This window comes from Spermophilus citellus, assembly GCF_964194105.1.
Source record: "Spermophilus citellus genome assembly, chromosome: 3".
In the NCBI taxonomy this organism is placed as follows: Eukaryota; Metazoa; Chordata; class Mammalia; order Rodentia; family Sciuridae; genus Spermophilus; species Spermophilus citellus.
Window position 1 is genome coordinate 193192639 of NC_138184.1, and position 18435 is coordinate 193211073.

Sequence of the window (18435 nt, forward strand, 5' to 3'; positions counted from 1 at the left end):
CCTAATTAATATGCCATACATATGTTATATTGTTTTCTTTGGTAAATTAAATGAAAGGCTCTTACAGGTAGCTGTCTCTTCCTGAAGGTGGGTTGGTGCCTTTAGTCTGCAGTCAACTAAGACTGGGTTTAAATCCTAAACTCATGTTGGTATATTCCAGTTTAATCATCTACCTCCAAGAAGATGTATCGACAATGTCCAACAATAAATGTCTAGTTATGTAATCTATAGTAGTCACCAATGTAATACCAGGCAACAATGAAAGAGAGAGAGGATGGTCTTACATATCACTGTAGAAAGGTCATCAGCATATTTTGTTTTGTGAAAGAAGCAAAAAAAGAATATTTTAAATAGTATACTACCTCTTTTCTAGGAAGAGAGGGAGAGAATATATTCACACATAATTTTGTATGTACTTTTTGAATTATCTGTATAAAGTAACATTGGAAGATATCCAAGAAACTACTAACATAGTTTACTATAGGGCTGAGGATAGGGGAACTCAGAGCAGGGTAGACAGAAATGCAGTGAGACTGAAAAATATTAATGTGCACTCTTTCTTATTTTTTAATAATGTGAATATATTACCTATTTTTTAAAAAATTAAGTTCCATAGAAATTTGTCATGTATATTTGTTCTTTCTACAGTGAGGGATAGAGGTAAAAATTGTTTGATATATAAATTAGTGATGTTATCAAATATGATGTTTCACTAGGGATAGGAGAAGTATTCTGTTGGAGTCCAAATAAGTTTTAATGCTTTATTAACACAGATAAAATACAGTAACAATTTGCAAAAGATAATGCTATTGCTATTGGAAATAAATCACCAAACTCAGACTTAAAATGATACATGTTTATCTCTCACTCAGGCCAAAATCCCACAGTCATTCAGGAATCCAGTCTCTTTTCAAAGTAGGTCTCCACCTCCTATGTATTTTGGAGTCCTCTGCACCCACCTGGAAGAAAGGGAGAAGAAGATATGGGTGTGTAAGTGCTGCAATCACTACCCACCACATGGGTTTGGCCAGAATTCAGCTACAGGCCACATCTGACTGCAAAGGAAGCTGGAAATACATTTGGTGAATAGTTAGGCTAACTCTGACACCAGTGGAAAGATCTAGCCAAAGAAGACTTCTAATGAATTTATTTACTGAGTACTTAAAATTGAATTATTGCTAGAGCTATGTTTAGAAGTTATGGCGCTAAGTAAGTTCTTGTCATGCAAACTGGCGCTTATATGACAGGGCTTCAAAGGAGACAGACCCACAGATGCTTGTGGAATCTGCACACTCACTGATCTCATCCCTTCTCCCAATGGCTTTGTCTTGAGTTAAAGCCAGATCAAAGGATCTTCTACAAGGGGCAAATCTTAAGGTTCCACAAACTTAAGATTCTATTTTTTTTAGCTCAATATTGAATGCCACTATTCCATTTATGAACCTAGGGAGTATGAGAAAGAACATCATTTGCTTCAGCATACCTCAAAGTTGGGCATTGCTAATCCAAAGAAGTGTCCAGGGTGTTAGACATATTTACTTACCAGAGTAAGGAAATTCAGAGGACCAAATGAGATTAATGTGTATTTCCAATGCAAAACTGAATTGTTTAGACACCTTTCCAAGGTCATCATTACCTTTGACTTATTTTATAGTCAAAGGCAAAGCAGGTCATGTCTAAGGTCTAAGTGAATTGTCTGGTGGAAAGACAGATAGCCCTCCCCTTCTGTGGAAAAGCCCCGTATAAGTCCATTTGAAAATTCAGTTCAATATTGTTCATCTATAAATGTTCTTTGGATTCCACTTTGAACCAGATATGACTGGTTCCTTTGTTAATGATAAGTTAAATAAAATCTTTAACACACTTTTTTATTTGTATGAAAGCCATAATTCTATCTTTTATTGAAATGTATCCAATAATACCAGTAATTGTTGAGGATTCATGTGGCTGGCTCTTGTCAAGGTATCTTGTTTTCTTTTTTCGGCTTATTTATTTGTTTTGTTTTTCTCTTAGTTATGCCTCTCATCATTGCCAGGAAAATCTGTTCTGTAAAATAGCATTAAAATAAGGCAATGAAACAATTTTACTATCTTCTACTTCCACCCCCACCCCAACTGTTCAGAGGCTATGCCTTTATAATATCATCAGAAGGCCTGTTTTGCTGACATTTCAAGCTCCCACAGAAAACGCTGCAAGTCTTCTGAGAAGGCCTTATTTGCAAGATTTGTTCAACAAAAAGGTTGGATAAGCATCTTGGATTAAACCTTCAAAGCAGCAGGCTTTTGGTTACTTTTTCCCCGATTAACCTGGAAACCCTTTGAAACCTCTGCCTTAGCCTAATACATTACTTGAAACCATCCGTTTTCATGAGAAACCCTTCTGTAAACACACTTCTTTGTTCCTTTCCTTCTAATTAGCAATCCCTTTATTTTGCACAAAAATTTTCGTATTTAAACTTTATCTGCAAAGGATATTTAGTGTGAGGTATTAAAGAATTAAGCGCCTAATGGAAAATACACTTTTCCTACTGATAACATATCAAAATCTGTTAGTTTATCCATTAATTTCTAGCTGCTCAGCCTCCAGGAAGCTTAGAGCCAAATTTGCAACTTGATTTTAACAACTCAGTGGGACCTACCTGTCTGCATTCTACCACTCTCCAGGCTTGGCCTTGGATCGTAATTCATATTTACCCGTTGCTGTCTTTACTTATTTATGTTTATTTCTTCCTACTTTATTGTATGCATTTTGTAATCCGTCTCAACTTATTTAGGTAGTAAGTAGATATAAAAAATAAATTTATATAGGTAGATTATACATACCTCTCTAATCTTATAAGAGGAATTTCTGGGGGGAGGGAATCACAATTTCTCTTATCAATGTTCTTTCCTGGTATATTTCATTCAGAGACAATGAAGCTTTGAAACTTAGGTACATATCTAACTTACTCATGTGTCATGTAACCACTGAATATACTTAAGAAATGAATAAATAAATCGAGGCAAAGTAAATCGGTGTCTCCAAGTTCCTATAATGACTTACATTATTTAAATATTATATTCTGAGTTTCTATAAATATTTCCAAGTCTATAATCACTTATTAGAAAAGTATCTTCTAACCACTAGAATCCCATCAATCTTTTTATAGACCTCTCATGGGCTAAAAACAAATTTTAAAAAAATGACCTGCCATAATGCTTTCAGGTTGAGAATGCAATTGAACAGGTTTACATCTCAAGGACTCGGATTTCATCTAAATCACCCTAGGAGCCTAATACTCTGCAGATTCCATTAGAGAGGTGAAATGTTCATGAAAGAACCTAGACTCTTGCCTTATAAGAGGAAAGAAAATGATTGGTTTGTGCCTGCCTGCTATAGTGGGGAAGACTCACTGATGCTATGGGATTAAAAACACACTGGACTTGGAGCTCTAAATCTTGGTTCAAGTTCTAGTTTGCAGCTTATTACAGTGTAATTTCCTATACCTATAAAGCATGGACAATAATTCACCTAACCTTTAGACTGGTTGTGAGGACTCAGTGTGAATGTGTTTAGCACGGAACTGGGTTCCCTGATCACCAGCTCTCTTTCTTCTTTGCAGTGAGAATTGGCTCAGTGTATGTCTAAACCATAAGGCTTCTTGAGCCTCTTTTCTCAAGACTAGCTGCCATTCTCCAGCAGCCTTTAGCAACAGAAGCTCAGAGCTTTAAACTTCATGCTGTCCTAGGGACAAGCCTGTCCTTCTGTATGGACGTAATTCCTTTCATAATCTTTTATTTATGCATGTATTTGCCCATGGTGGCATACTGTATTTTCCAAAGATGGCCATTTCGACTTCTTCCATGCCAGAGCCTTCTCATTGTGTCCTCGTGGTGGAAGGGACAAGGGAGCTCTCATGGGCCTCTTTCATAAGGGTGCTAATCCCATTCATATTCATTAGGACTCCATTCTTATGACCTGATCGATTCCCAGCAGCCTTACTTTCTAATACCATCACCTTGGGAGTTAGGATTTCAACTTAAGGCTTTTAGGAGGACACAAACACTCAGACCTTAGCAAGTGTCTTCACAAGATGGATGCTATCTATGTAACACAACTGCATACGTGTAGCCATGGTCCTCCTTTCAGTATGATCAGAATCAGAAGCAAGTCATGGGCCTCAACCACACTCAGAGAGAAGGGATTCAACAAAAGTGTTATTATCAGGAGGCAAGAAGCACAGGGGCAAGAACTGTAAAACGCCACACAAACAACTCTGCCACCACCCAGAGACCCGCACAAACACTAGCATGGTTTCTCTCTGTTGAAGGTTGTGTCTCTATGATGTGACCCTAAGCCCCTTAAAAAGCCTGCCTGGGAAAGCTCAACACTGCCAAAGGAGTTTATTCTTTCTTCCAGCTCAAACCTGGCTACAGGGCTTTGACCTCCCTTAGTGCATGTACTTTGCAAAACTCGTAAATCATTTGTTAGTCAGCTTTGTGATACTTTAACCAAAATGCCTGACAAAAATAACTTAAAGGAAGGAAAGTTTATTTTGCCTCACTGTTTCAGAGATTTAGCCTGTGGTCAGCTGAGTCTCTTGGTCTGGGCCCAAGGTAAGGCAGAACATCATGGTGGAAGGGCATGTCTGAGAGAGGCTGCTCCAGTCACGGCAGCCAGGAAACAGAGAGGGAAAGGAAATATCCACCCAGAAGATGAACCCTTCTAGGGTTTCAAAGTAATCTTTTGCTTCCTGTATTTGCTTAGGTAGCTCTTTATCAAAATGATCTTTTGCTGCCTGTATTTGCTCTCTTATCATTCTTTAATTCCCAGAACTTTTTCATTGTACATCCTGAACTCCTTCTCTATCATTTCTTCTGTTGTGCTGGCCATGGATTCTAATAATGTAATATCTTGGTTTGCTGGGGGCACATTCTTCCCTTGGTTTTTCATGCTATTGATGTGTATTCCTTTCTAGCACTGTGGATCCCAGGCATTACAATTTTTACCCCACGGGCATATAGTGTCCCTGAAGATTTCCAATACCTCTCCTTTAAGCGAGAGAACAATGTGAACAGATCCCAATATAAACAATATACAAACTTAAACCAAATAGCTTAAACTTAAGCCAAATAAATATTAAGACATTTACAGTTTTGTCACAATATACAGAAATGGTAAGCTCATTTATTATCTACAATATAAACAGTAGGTTTGCAAAAGGTCTATAGTTTCTGATGGTAGACAAAGAACCAGGGTTGAGGTGTAGGATGAAATGTTAAGGGGTAGGATGTGAGTATATAGAGTTATTAGATCTTAGAAAGCATGAAAGAGGAATCTAAAGAAGTTTGTTAGTAGCAGAAGAAGAGAGAGGAAGTGATTTTAGGGAAACAAGTAAGTGGGAAGACAGTAGAGTATTAAAAACAAACATAAATATAAAGAAAAGTAATAAATGTAAAAATAGGAGATAAAATAATATAGAGCACCACTGTAACATACTATTCAGACATCCCAGTCTTCAGTAGCCTAATTCATGAAAAGTACTTGATTTCACAAATGCTGGGGATTTGAGGGTAGGAGAAGAGAGAGAAAAAAAAAAATCTCAAAGGAAGATACAAGGATTGTTTTTGTTGGAGATCAATATCTTTCCTGCTTCATCTTCTCGTTGAATAGGTGGGGTTGTCTGTTGTTTGCTGGTATCTCCATCCTCAGGATGGTGAAGCTTACTAAGGTGAGAGGGTTGGTCTTGGGGTTGTGGCTCCCGGACATGAGATATAGCACTTGCCAGTCCCTGATGGGAGCCTGCACCCCAAGGATCTCCTTTGGGACCCACTCATGTGATGTGGGTATCTGGTCTTATCTCCTTATATCACCTGTAGACCTCACAATTCCTCTTCTCTAATTTAGTCTCTAAACTATATCTCACTCACCTCCCCTCTCCCCACAAACCCTTGCTCTCCAGAGGTCTTGTGGGCTATGCTCTGAGCACCTGTCACAGAGAGCTGTTTTATATTAAGCAGTTCAGCACCTAGTCTTGCGACCTGGTTTTGCAAGCTATGGACTGGCCACATAGCTATAGGCACTGTATTGGGTTAGTGGCGGCTGGGGAGAGGGGAATTTGGGGACTTTCAGTACCTTGATATTGTTTCTAATCTGCAGCTGGTGTTCCAAGCTAACTTAAGATGGCCATGAAGGTGTCCCAAGATGAAGGCTGCTGCTTTCTATGATGGACTGTCAGGTTGGATGGAGTTGGGCAGTGGCACTCAGAGGCGTGTTCAGAGGTGCAGCTCTGTGGCATGCAGTATTGTGGCTGGCAGCTGTCACTGGTCCCAGTACAGTGTCCCCAGGTGCAGGCTACCACGTGTAGGGGACTATGGCAGTGGATGCAGTGCCCCAAGATGGAGGTGACTGGAGGAGCCCCACATTGGTAAATGGGGGTCCATATGGGAGTGGTGACCAGAGTTCCTGTGCCTGGGCTGCAGCCGGGTGTCCTCCATGAGAGCTGCAGCGGGGATTCCTGTGCTGTGTGGGTGCTAATGCTAGCTATCCTACTCAGGCCCTGGAGGACCTGAGTGGATGAGTGGTCAGGAGTCCTGTGCTGAGGCTGAGGCCTGGAGACCTTCACTGAGTGGCCGCTGTAATTCCTGCATGGGAGCAACTGTTGGGGGTCCTCTAATTACTTGCAGAGAAACAATATTCCCACTACTTGAATCCCATATCCTAGAGTGACACAGAATGCGGCCTCCCTCTAGCATGCCACCATGGATCCTCCCAACAGATACACTTAAGCCCCACCCTGCTTTTAACAGACTAATTTGGTTGTAACTATAGGCAGGCAGGGCATGGCTGGAAGAAAGTCACTATGGAAAGCAGTATGGAGATTCCTTAGAAAACTTGGAATGGAACCACCATTTGACCCAGCTATCCCACTCCTCGGTTTATACCCAAAGGACTTAAAAACAGCATACTACAGGGACACAGCCACATCAATGTTTATAGCAGCACAATTCACAATAGCTAAATGTGGAACCAACAATTAGTAGATGAATGGATAAAGAAACTGTGGTATATATACACAGTGGAATATTACTCAGCTTAAAAGAGAATAAAATCATGGCATTTGTAGGTAAATGGATGGAGTTGAGAATATTAAGTTAAGTGAAGTTAGCCAATCCCAAAAAACCAAATGCTGAATGTTTTGTCTGATATGAGAATGCTGGTCCATAATGGGGAAGTGAGTTGGAGCATGGGAGGAATGGAGAAACTTTGGTTAGGGCAAAGGGGAGGGAGGGTAAGGGAAGAGGTAGGAGAGTAGGAAAGATGGTGAAATGAGATGGACATCATTATCCAAGTATGTGTACAAAGACACAAAAGTGTGATTCTACTTTGTGTACATCCAGAGACATGAAAAATTGCGCTCTATGAATTGAAGTTCATTCTGCTGTCATATATATCAAATTAGAATAAATAATTTTTTTAATCTGAAAAAAACATGGTGGACTGGCTACATTATAGCTCTCATAATCTAATCATTCATTCCACTTCTGAATATTCTTGCATTAACATGGGAGCTTTAGGTGGATACCTCAAATTCAAGTCATATCCATTTGAGATATATATATCGAGATATATAGATATAGATATAGATATGGGGGAGATATCTATATCTATATATCTCGATATATATATCTCAAATGGATATGACTTGAATTTGATATATATATATATATATATCTTCTGCCACTCAGGAATGTCTTCTGCAATACCTGGGAGCTTTCCCTGGGAAATGGAACCAAATAAATAAATAAATAAATAGGAGGCCCCAGTCTCCATAGAATGGCAGGAGCCTAACTTTGATATGCACAACATCAGCAGACACAGATGGCCTAATCACAGGGACTGACAGCCTCTCCTCACAGCATCCTTCAGTACCTTTCCTCTAGCATAGGCCAGATTTTAAAAGGTCTTCCGCTTTTTGTTTTAATGGAGTTGAATTCTGCTTGGAGTCTCTCTCCTCTACTGCACCAGCCTGAATAAAATCTCTCTTCTACCTTTAACAAATACCTGCTGTTTTAATCAGGGTTTTTGCCACTGAGACTAAAAGACCGACTAGAACAACTGTAGAGGAGGAAAGTGTATTTAAGGGCTCACAGTTTCAGAGGTCTTAGACCGTAGAAGGCTGGCTCCATTCCCCAGGGCTCAAGGCAAGGCTGACCATTGCAGAGAAGAGTGTGGTGGAGGGAAGAAGCTCACATCATAATCAGAAAGCAGAGAGAGGCTCCACACTCCAGATACAAAATAGATACCCTATAGCTACGCCCTCAATGAACCACTTCCTCCAGCCAACCCACCTGCCTCCAGTCACCACTCAGTTAATCACACCAGGAATTAATTCGCTGATTAGTTAATACTATAACCCAATCATTTCTCCTCCAAACCTTCTTGTATTGTCTTTCACATGAGCTTATAGGGAACACCTCACATCCAAACCATAACACCCACTCTCTTTCATTTTGATGGGGACAGTCTTAAGAGTTTGATGACTTGCTTTTGAAGGTTTGAGTATCACTGTGTTCTCCATCCCAACTCAGTCTCCCAACTCAGTCTTCCAAAGCTAAGCTTCATGAGCATTTGTGGATAATATGTTTGTAAAGTGACTTGGGTACCTCTCACCCTTAATAGACATGATCATGAAGAGTGGCATATATTTTTAAATAAATTAACAAATTCAAATAGCTGAGGGAATTTGATATTGAGAAGAACTGCAGGTAGAAATCTACAGTCAAAGAAGCGTAACCTGGAGGGGCGGGGGGGGGGGGGGGGGGGCAGGTGTGGAACTCTGGCTCTGTCTCATAGACCATCTGGGATGATTGGAGTAAGTATGAATTTTCTTGGTGGTGAGGTGTAATTACCTGTAGGCACTTTAGGAGAGGAAAAAAAAAAAAAACATCTCAGATTTGCTGAAAGAGAAACTGAGTGAGTAACACCATTACCCCTCTATAGCCTCTCAATGGGAATTCATTCTTTTCCCCTTAAAACATCAGGAGAATCCTGAACAGAAAATACTCTATTAACCTCTAAAAGCCTGAGTTAGAGGAACTGCTAATATAAGGCAGGTCTGGATTGGGAGGAAGCTTGCCAGGCAAAGGCACACATAGCTTTAGGATATTTATTAGATTCCTTCTGTTAAAGAACCCATCAGAATTATGTTGCAACTTAAGTGGCAGCAGCACCTGTGTTCCCTCCAGCCTCCTGCTCCCAGGTCACAGTCCACCAAAGAGCAGGGCCTGCTGCTGGTGGTTTCCTGCAAGGAGGGTCACAGTGCTGTAGATGTCTCTCCTCTTGCCATGTAGGACCAGTTCCTCTGCTTCCTTCCCAAGCCCGCCCCTGCAGTTCAACTCCCCAGAGGGCAAATGAGGGGTGTGCAGATCATGACACACTAATCCAAGAGGGAAAATTAGAACAGGCACTGAATGAGTGCAGAGCAGGAGGATTTTATTAGGTTTTGTGGAGGTGTTTTATTTATTTATTTTTTGGAAGCGCTGAGCTATTATGTTCTATAATATAATCTATGGATAACCTGAGCTGACATCTCCTCTAGAGTTTTTGTCTATTTGGTAAACTGCAGAAAAACTCGAGGCTTTATAAATCAGAGAAATATCTTCCTGGATGTGTATAGATTTGCCTCTTTCTTTTATATTTAATTTTTCTCCTCTGAGATTTGAGCCCAGTTTTCAAGACAATTGTTTCTCCACACATGAACAGCCTCATTTATATTTTTAATTTACTCGTGGTTTGGTTCTAGGTTCTTCACCTTAACATTGTCCTGGCTGCATTAAGAAGCTTTAGGTATTGGTCTGAGTGTTAGCTGTGGAGTTGGCAATTCTGGCTCAGACCTGATACCTTGACCACCCTCACCTCCAGGGTCTCTGCAGACAGCCCTGTTTTTTGTGACTTGAGTTCCCATGACCATGTGCAGCTTCTCTGAGCCACTTGGCTAATACGATGAACTTTCATTTCATTTTCTTAGTAGTTTATACATTTAAACTCATTTAGGAGTAAAGTGCTTTAAAAATATTTTATAAATGTGTAATTATTTGAGAAGTTATTTAACATCTGCCATGTATCATACACTGTTCCGTTCACTATTTATTTAATCATAAAGTCTTTGTGATGCTGATTGAGAGAAATGCCTTCTCCCAGTGGTCCCAGCTGTCACTATGTTCACAGCCCTAAGCTCATTGAGTTGGGCAGAACATGTGACTGAAGAGTTCAAATTAGTAAAAGCTCTGGAGTTAGAAAGTCAGGGGCCAGTTATAGTTAATATAGAACCGTATGTTGAGGAGTAATCAGGAAAAGAGGGTTTCCAGAGAAGAAGAAAGGGAACATGTTTTGAATAAGATCTGGTGTGTGTTTTTCCCCCCAATTTACCTCCAGTGAATAATAGAGAATCCATTATGTTTGATTGATTCTTGAAGATTTATTAATAAATAGGTGGTTTCCAGTTTTAGACAAAGTTTCCTAAACATAGCATTTTAATTACATCCTATTAAAAAGCAAATAAATATATCACTGGAAGTCTACGGAGAGAAATGCTGGGGTTTTGTAATGCATCCCCTTGCTCATAAATCAAATCTTTCCTTATTATTTAAAGAGGCTTGACTTTTTGCTTCTTACAACAAGCTAAGAAATTTCACAGTCCTCTAAAAACTCTATTTAAAACTTAGGAGTGATTTTTATTTGAAAAACATTGAACTTTTGTTTTTCTTTGTTCTCTAAGATTCAGTTAAATTGCAGTAAAAAATAAATAATTAAATTTGAATTCAGAGGGACAGAGAAAAGCAGAGTCCAATTTGGTAACACTAGGAAGAGATGAAAAGCGGTCACTGACTTAGCTAAGCAGAGGAAGCAGAAGCCCAGGTGCTTACAGAGGGGTATGAGGTCAGATAAGTGTGAATCTCAGAACCCACCAAAAAAAAAAAAAATCAAGAAACAGAGCCACTGGACACTGGGGAAAGTAAAGAGTGACACAGAGGGCTGGGGATGTGGCTCAAGCGGTAGCGCGCTCACCTGGCATGCGTGCGGCCCGGGTTCGATCCTCAGCACCACATACCAACAAAGATGTTGTGTCCGCCGAGAACTAAAAAGTAAATATTAAAAAAAAAATTCTCTCTCTCTCTCTCTCTCTCTCTCTCTCTCTCTCTCTCTCTCTCCTCTCTCACTCTCTCTTTAAAAAAAAAAAAAAAAAAAGAGTGACACAGAAAAAAAAAATGTGAGCAAGATACACCCAGGTGATCTTCTCTAATCTATACCATAGGTGAGAGTCCTTCCAGCTAAGCGTAGCTCAGTCCCTGCTGTAAGTCCACCAGAAAGTGTCCAGACTAAGGGACACTGGTTTCTCCTCAAGACAAGGGAAACTTGTTAGTGACAATAGGAAGGGGAGTAGGAGGATACTTGTAGAACCATGAGACCGCCCAGCTCCACTTCAACCCTGGCTTCCTGGTCCAGCTAACTGTCCTGAGACACATGATGCAGGAAGGAGGCTGCAGCATTCTTCCAGAAAAAATGACCAGCCTCACAAATGGAATCAGACCTGCTACCATCTGGAGGGTCTCGGAGATGCTCCTGTCAAGGCCTCTGGGAGAGCTGCTCACCAGTCTACAAAGGTTGCCCCACATATACAGTGTCCACCATACTGAACGGATGAACAGGCAGGCTGGAATCCCCAGATATTTGAAGAAACTCTTTAGCATGGAAATGGAGACGTGAGGCAGGCTGGGTGATAGGGCAGAAATAATATTTGGGAGAACAAAATGGAAATGACCATGCAAGATAACTTTGGCTGAATGTGCATTTGTAGCTGTGTCTATCGAAGAAGAAGGCTAAATTACCTACAGCAATATATGTAAGGCCAGAGTCTGCCTGAAGTTTTGTTAGAGGAAGAGGGAAGACTAGAGATATCAACTTTGGAAGAGAATGGCTTCGAGTGAATGAGGGTAGACAGATGAATGAAATGAGAGGATGCTACTAGTTCTATAAAGCAATTTCTACAAAGCTATTTCATGAGAGAAAAAGAAAATTTGATTTATTTTAATGTAAGAAAAACTGTTGCAATTAGTAGAAAACAACAAGGGCCATTAACAAAAATGACTGAAAACAATCCAATAGAAAAGTGGACAAAGATATGAAGAAACTTTTTGGCAGAGATTATTGATGACAAGTAGGTACATGAAAAAATACACATCATTCTTCATTAGGGAAGTGCACATTTAAACCACAATGAGGACTGGGGTTGTGGCTCAGTGGTAGAGCACTCGCCTCTCATGTGTGAGACCCTGGGTTCGATCCTCAGCACCACATAAAAATAAATAAACAAAATAAAGATATTGTGTCCATGTACAACTAAAAAAAAAATAAATAAACCACAATGAGATACCACTGCACAACCATTTGAATGGCCAAAGACAAAATAAAGCAAATCAGAACAAAACAGCTGGCAATACCAAGTGCTATTGAGGATATGGAGATGTGGAACAGCTGTCACCATCACATGCTGTTGGTGGGAATATAAAACGTCACAGGCATTTGAGCAGAGACTGTGGGTAACATCTTACACAGTTAAATATACATATACCCTATGACCCAGCCATCCCACTCCTAGGCCCATACCCAAGAGAAATGAGAACTATGTCCTCACAAATATCCATACACAAATGTTCATAGCAACTTTATTCATAACCTCTACAAGCCAGAAGCTGCTCACAAGTCTCTCAGTTGGTGATATGGATAAACAAATTGATACATCCATACAATGAACACTTCTCAGCGATAAAAAGAAACACAGGCCTGGTATGCCTAACAACACACACAATTTAAAGGACAGAGGCCCCACTCAAAAGGCTACATATTGTATGATTCGATTTATACCAGATTCTGAAAATCCTTTGGGACAGAAAACAGATCAGTGATTGCCAGAGGTTGGAGTGGGGAGGCAACATTGACAGTTGACTGCTTAGGAACACCAGTGAATTTGGGGGCATGATGAAATTGTTCTCCCTCTTACTTGTGGTGGTATTTCTTGACTGTGTTCCATGAAAGCACACAGAACTGTATAGTAGAAGAGTGAATTTTATGATATCCAAATTCCAACTTTTAGAAATGAAAGAAAAAATGAATGAGGTTTCTTGTTTAGGTGATAAATAGAGAATGATGTTGCTGAGGTAAATAGTCAAGCTCAGCTGAGCATCAGACAAACCCAAAAAGAAATGAGGGTAGTTTCTGTCCTGGCAAGCAGGATTTGTGGCCATAGAAATACACGAAGTTCACGTGGCCAAGGGAGTGGGGACTTTAATACTGAGAAGGACTACATTGTATAAACGTGCCAGAGTTTCTTTGTCCAGTTGCCAGTTGAGGGGCATGTAATTGTTTTGGGGTTTTGACTACTGTGGATGAAGTCTTTATCAACATTCGTGTAGATCCTCAACCACTCAGCAGAAAAGCCAGCAACCTGTGTTCCACACAATTGGCAAAGTAGATTTCCTAAAATGCAAATCTGATCACGTTACTCCCCCGATTAAAATTCTTCACTGGTTCCTTATTGCCTACAGCAGAGATATTGCACCATGACTGCACATCAGAATCACCTGAGCACGTTCAGAGGCGTTGGATGCTCAGCCTATCTCCAGAGGTTCTGATTTAATTGACCAGAGGATAGAGATAATCAGGTTTTTTTAAAGTATGATTTGATTTTTTTAAGATTTAAATTTTTGAAACAGCATTATTGAAATATAATTCACATATCACACGTTTCACCAATTTAATGTGTTGAAGCTAGGAATAGAAATCAGGTTGATTAATTCAAAACCTATGCTCTTTAAGAGTTATGCTATACTTTGAAGTGCTTCTTGCAGAGGGGAAAACATGTTGACAGGTTTCCAATAAGAGGAAAGTGAATTGAGGCATATTCTGTGCCTTACCTTTAGCAGAGTGTTGCCTCTTATTGGGATCACAGCCAAGACCTCCTTACCTTTCTCAGCCTGCCTTGTACATAGGTTGCCACCCTGTAACCCATTTCTTTCCACTACAAATGTGAATGGAAGTGATAGAGAATATAGAATCATAAGCAATGGAGTGTGAATTGATTTTATACTTTCTTAATCTCTCCCTCCTTACTCCCCATGGCCCTCTGCAGAGAACACATAAATAGTGAAGGTGCAACATGTACCTGAGAATCCATGAGGCAGTTTGTTTTCAAGAACTGCCAAGAAGAGCCATTTGATCTATATTCACCAGCAATGTAAGAAGGGAACTTTTGTTAGCGTAAGCCACTGAGATTCCTGAGATTGTTTTCACAGCACATCCTAGTCTAGCTTGAGTAGTACACTCATGAACAATTCACTCACCTATTCATCAGCTGTTTTCCTGTGAGAAAATCAAAAGGGAGATGTGAAATTCCATGGAAATTCCACAGAGCTTAAAAGGAGGGGGCAGGAGAGCTCGAAGTTAGAGGAATCTAGGAAAGATGCAGGTATGAAGGAAGGGTCTTGAGCAGAATTCCCCAACCCTCCCCCCTCACCCCAGAAAATTCAGACAGAAGCTGGAATGAGGAAAGAAGGAACTCCCAAATGAGACATGTACAGGGTTACTTAAAGCACAGAGCCAACTAAAAAACTACAACATTTTCCATAAGACTGTTACTGACTTGAATTAGATATATTCAAATATAAATCCCAAATCAATGCATGCCAAAAAGATATAGTCTCAAAAAAAATAGCATTCCCTAGGAGAAAGAATCATAACCCTGAGCAGATGTTCCATTTGTTAATTTAATTTTTGCTAACAAGATAACATTTTTGAAGGCATTGCTGAATGTACCAGTTTTGTCCCTTGTTAGTATAATCAGAAAGATATCTTGGTTCAACAATGCTCTGGAGCATTGAAATGTGTTCTCCTTTATGATTTGCAGCTCTGATTAGTTCTATTTTTCTGCCTAAGGTGCAAAAATGCAAATATGAACTAAGAGCCTGAGTAATTTCTGGTTCTTATATCATCATCATTAAAAAAAAATTGAAACACATATCTTCTTTTGAATCTCACTAAAAATGTAGTCTGAAATGCATGAGGCAGAATATATTGTCATCCAATCTTTCATTAACATATTAACCTACTGTCACACATTATTAAAAAACAAAACAAAATCTGCATCTGTCATAGAAAAATATGCATACATCAAGCATATCCAATCACAAATGAACTTGAGAGTAGAAAAACATGTTAACAAGTATAGCAGTCTGGGATCTGCTTTAAGATAATTTAGCAGAGAGAGAGAAAAAGGGTTAAATAAAATAAACATGACAAAAATATTAGTAATTGGTGCATCTCATTTTTGACTACACAGGAATTTGTTATACTCATCTCTCTAAACTTGGGCATACCTGAAAATGTTAAAAATAAATGGTAGAGAGATCATTAAGTGTACAGATAAAATACCTTCAAAGAGAATACCTTCAAACAAAATACCTTTGCACAAATTTAAGGATGCAGATTATAGAACTAGATTCCTTAATCACAGAATTTCATTGCCTAGTATCAAAACATAATGATAGGGGCTGGGGATGTGGCTTAAGCGGTAACGCGCTCGCCTGGCATGCACCGGGCGCTGGGTTTGATCGTCAGCACCACATAAAAATAAAGATGTTGTGTCCACCGAAAACTGAAAAATACTAAAAAATTCTCTTTATCTCTCTCTTTAAAAAAAAACATAATGATATTTGTCAATTGCAGGTTTCCTTCATCAGAGCTCTTTAGCATGTTATTTCATCATGGAACACAGAATGACAGGTTCCAGCAGTGACACCCTGTTGGTCATTAGATGCTATTAATAAATTGTCTCATTGCCCTGAAATCTGAATGCTCTGAAATTGCTTACCTTTAAAAGCAACAATAATCTGGGTGCAGTGGCACAAACCTGTAACCCCAGAGGCTTGGAAGGCTGAGGCAGGAGAAATGAGAGTGGAAAATCAGCCTTAGCCACTTAGGGACGGGGCCCTAAGCAACTCAGTGAGATTCTGTCACTAAACAAAATACAGAAAGGGCTGGGTATATGGCTCAGTGATTTAGCACCCCTGGGTTCAATCCCCACCACCACCAGGAAAAAAAAATTTGCATCTGTTAAACTGTTTTTTTTTAAAATATATATTTAGTTATGGGTGAACCTTTGTTTTTGTTTATTTATATCTGGTGTTGAGGATCAAACCCAGTGTCTCACATATGCTAGGCAAGCGCTCTGCCACTGAACTACAGCCCCAGCCCCAGCATTAAACTGTTTTAAAAAAAGGGTAATGGTTGGAATTAACGTAATCAGGAAGATCCATATTTTCTGTTCCTCTTATATCAACCAGCAGGGTTATCATATTCCCATTTATACATACATCTGATTCAATTATCTATTGTTTGTATAAGCCACATCCTTCCACTTTAGCTTGAATGACATGAGAATGAAATACTGATTTTTTTCAACATCACTGACTGTAGACAGCTAGAGTGTGACTTATTCTCTACAATGAGATATTTAGCATGTTGTAGGTGTAAATGAAAGACGTAAACTAAGAGGCAAAACATTAATGTGATATTGGCTGTGTTATTATGAGCCCAATGAAATCTAGTGTGAACAAGAACACATAGGTATCATGCTGGGAAACCAATGATCTAGCTCTCATCTTGACTGTAGGCAAAAGAATATCTCATCAAAGCTATAAATTTCATGAGTCTGTTCCCTAATTTAAAACCCTTAAGGAAAATGGCTTCCATGGCTCACCAGTTTTAAAGGGTTGTTTTTACTTGGCTTCGTAACCAGGAAATTAATAGTTTTTCTAAAACAAATCAGAATTATACCATTGTTGTCTGTGTTTTCATGCTGTTACTGTTAGCACTTAACTTCTCCTCTGGATAACAAAGCTGTGGATTCCACATTGAATTCACCACAGGGAGATGTTTATTACCTGCTATGATTGTTCAGGATAGTCTGGGATGGGGATAAAATTTGTTTATTCATGGCTATGCAAAAATTATTTTCTTGAGGTAATGTGAAATGGAATAGTTTTCTAATCAACTTTCACTATTCATAGTGAATCTTATTTAGCCTAATACCAGGTGTAAGTTGCTTCAGTCCCAAGCAGTGTTAGCACACAACCAATAGAAATGTGTGATGGCCTCAGGAACCCAAGGCACTGGGGAAATGTCAAAGCTATTAATGGAACTTATTTCTTCTTTCTCAATAAGCTTTGAAATAAACCTGATGTAGCTATGTGAATGATGCATTTATAGGAAAAAGTCTCTTGTTTGTATATATTCAATTTAGAGAGCGACAGTTTGTTACATCTGAGAAAAACAAGACAAATTATAATTAATGTGGAGAGTACAAATATATCAAATGTTTCCAACTGCTTAAGCCTAGAGGAAAATCATTAGTGATTATTTTACAAAAAAAATATAAATGTTAACTGAGTAATAAGAGTATTATTACCATTTTCCGAAAAAGTATTAGAGAAACAAACTACCTAGACTCACCCCATTGCATCTGAATGATCAGAAATTTGCAAATAAAAAAATCACTATACCCTGGAAAGATTATGTTGTATTTGGTATGGTTTTTGTGGAAATAAAACTCCAAGCAATTTGCAGACATCTAAAATTGGAGCAACTGTGTGCACATCTTTGCTTTTCTCTCATTTAATCTTTTCAATCCAAGGGAAAATGGGTAGAATTAACCAGAAGATAGAGCCATGATTTAGTCTTAAAGTTGGGTTTAAATGTATTTTTAACTAAAAAGATCCCTCAAAAACATTATTCAAATTGAACATAAAATCATTAAAAAGCTTTAACTACATTGACTATTTTCAAATAATGTATAACACCACCATTTCTGAATGTCAAGATTTGAAAAGTTTTTATGTTTTCTTTTAAATCTTTTGTTAGCATCTTTGGTTTTTATTAGTGCATTATAGTTAATACATATTCTGTAAATGTTACACAGCTTAGTGTAACAAATGGTTCCTGAAAAGAACAACCACCAGTATAAAGTGTGATTTTAACTTAAAAAAAAAAAGTTAATTGGCTCCAGTTTGGGGCTATTATGAAGCCATTAAAAATGAATTCATCTCTGTAAACAAATACAAATCTCTATATAGGCATGTTTCATTTGTTTTGTGTAAATATCTACCTGCAACATTACTGGGTAATATCCTAAGAGTGTGTTCAACTTCATAAGAAATCCCCAAATTCTTTTGCAACATGATGTACTATTTTATTTTATTCTTTTTACCAACAATACAAGAGAGTTCTAGTTGCTTTGTAACCTAACATTCCATTCTCAAACTTCAAATTATAACCCAGGAGATGGGACCAGTAGAAATACAATAGGAGCCAAAAATGTAAACTGAAATTTTCTAGTAGCCA

At 38.8% G+C, this 18435-nt stretch overlaps 1 protein-coding gene across 4 annotated transcripts in view; it reads right to left on the reverse strand.

Moving 5' to 3' along the window:
* Nucleotides 1–18435, reverse strand: part of PHF14 (PHD finger protein 14) — a 604994-nt gene that overhangs the window by 394565 nt on the left and 191994 nt on the right. For 2 of the 4 annotated variants that reach the window (XM_081283668.1, XM_081283665.1), the window contains one exon: nucleotides 856–959. The exons of the other annotated variants lie outside the window; for them this stretch is intronic. In XM_081283668.1, the coding sequence (XP_081139794.1) occupies nucleotides 888–959 (72 nt within the window). In that variant the 3' untranslated portion in view covers nucleotides 856–887. Of the gene's footprint in view, nucleotides 1–855; nucleotides 960–18435 lie in introns of those variants that run through there. 4 annotated transcript variants of the gene reach the window in all.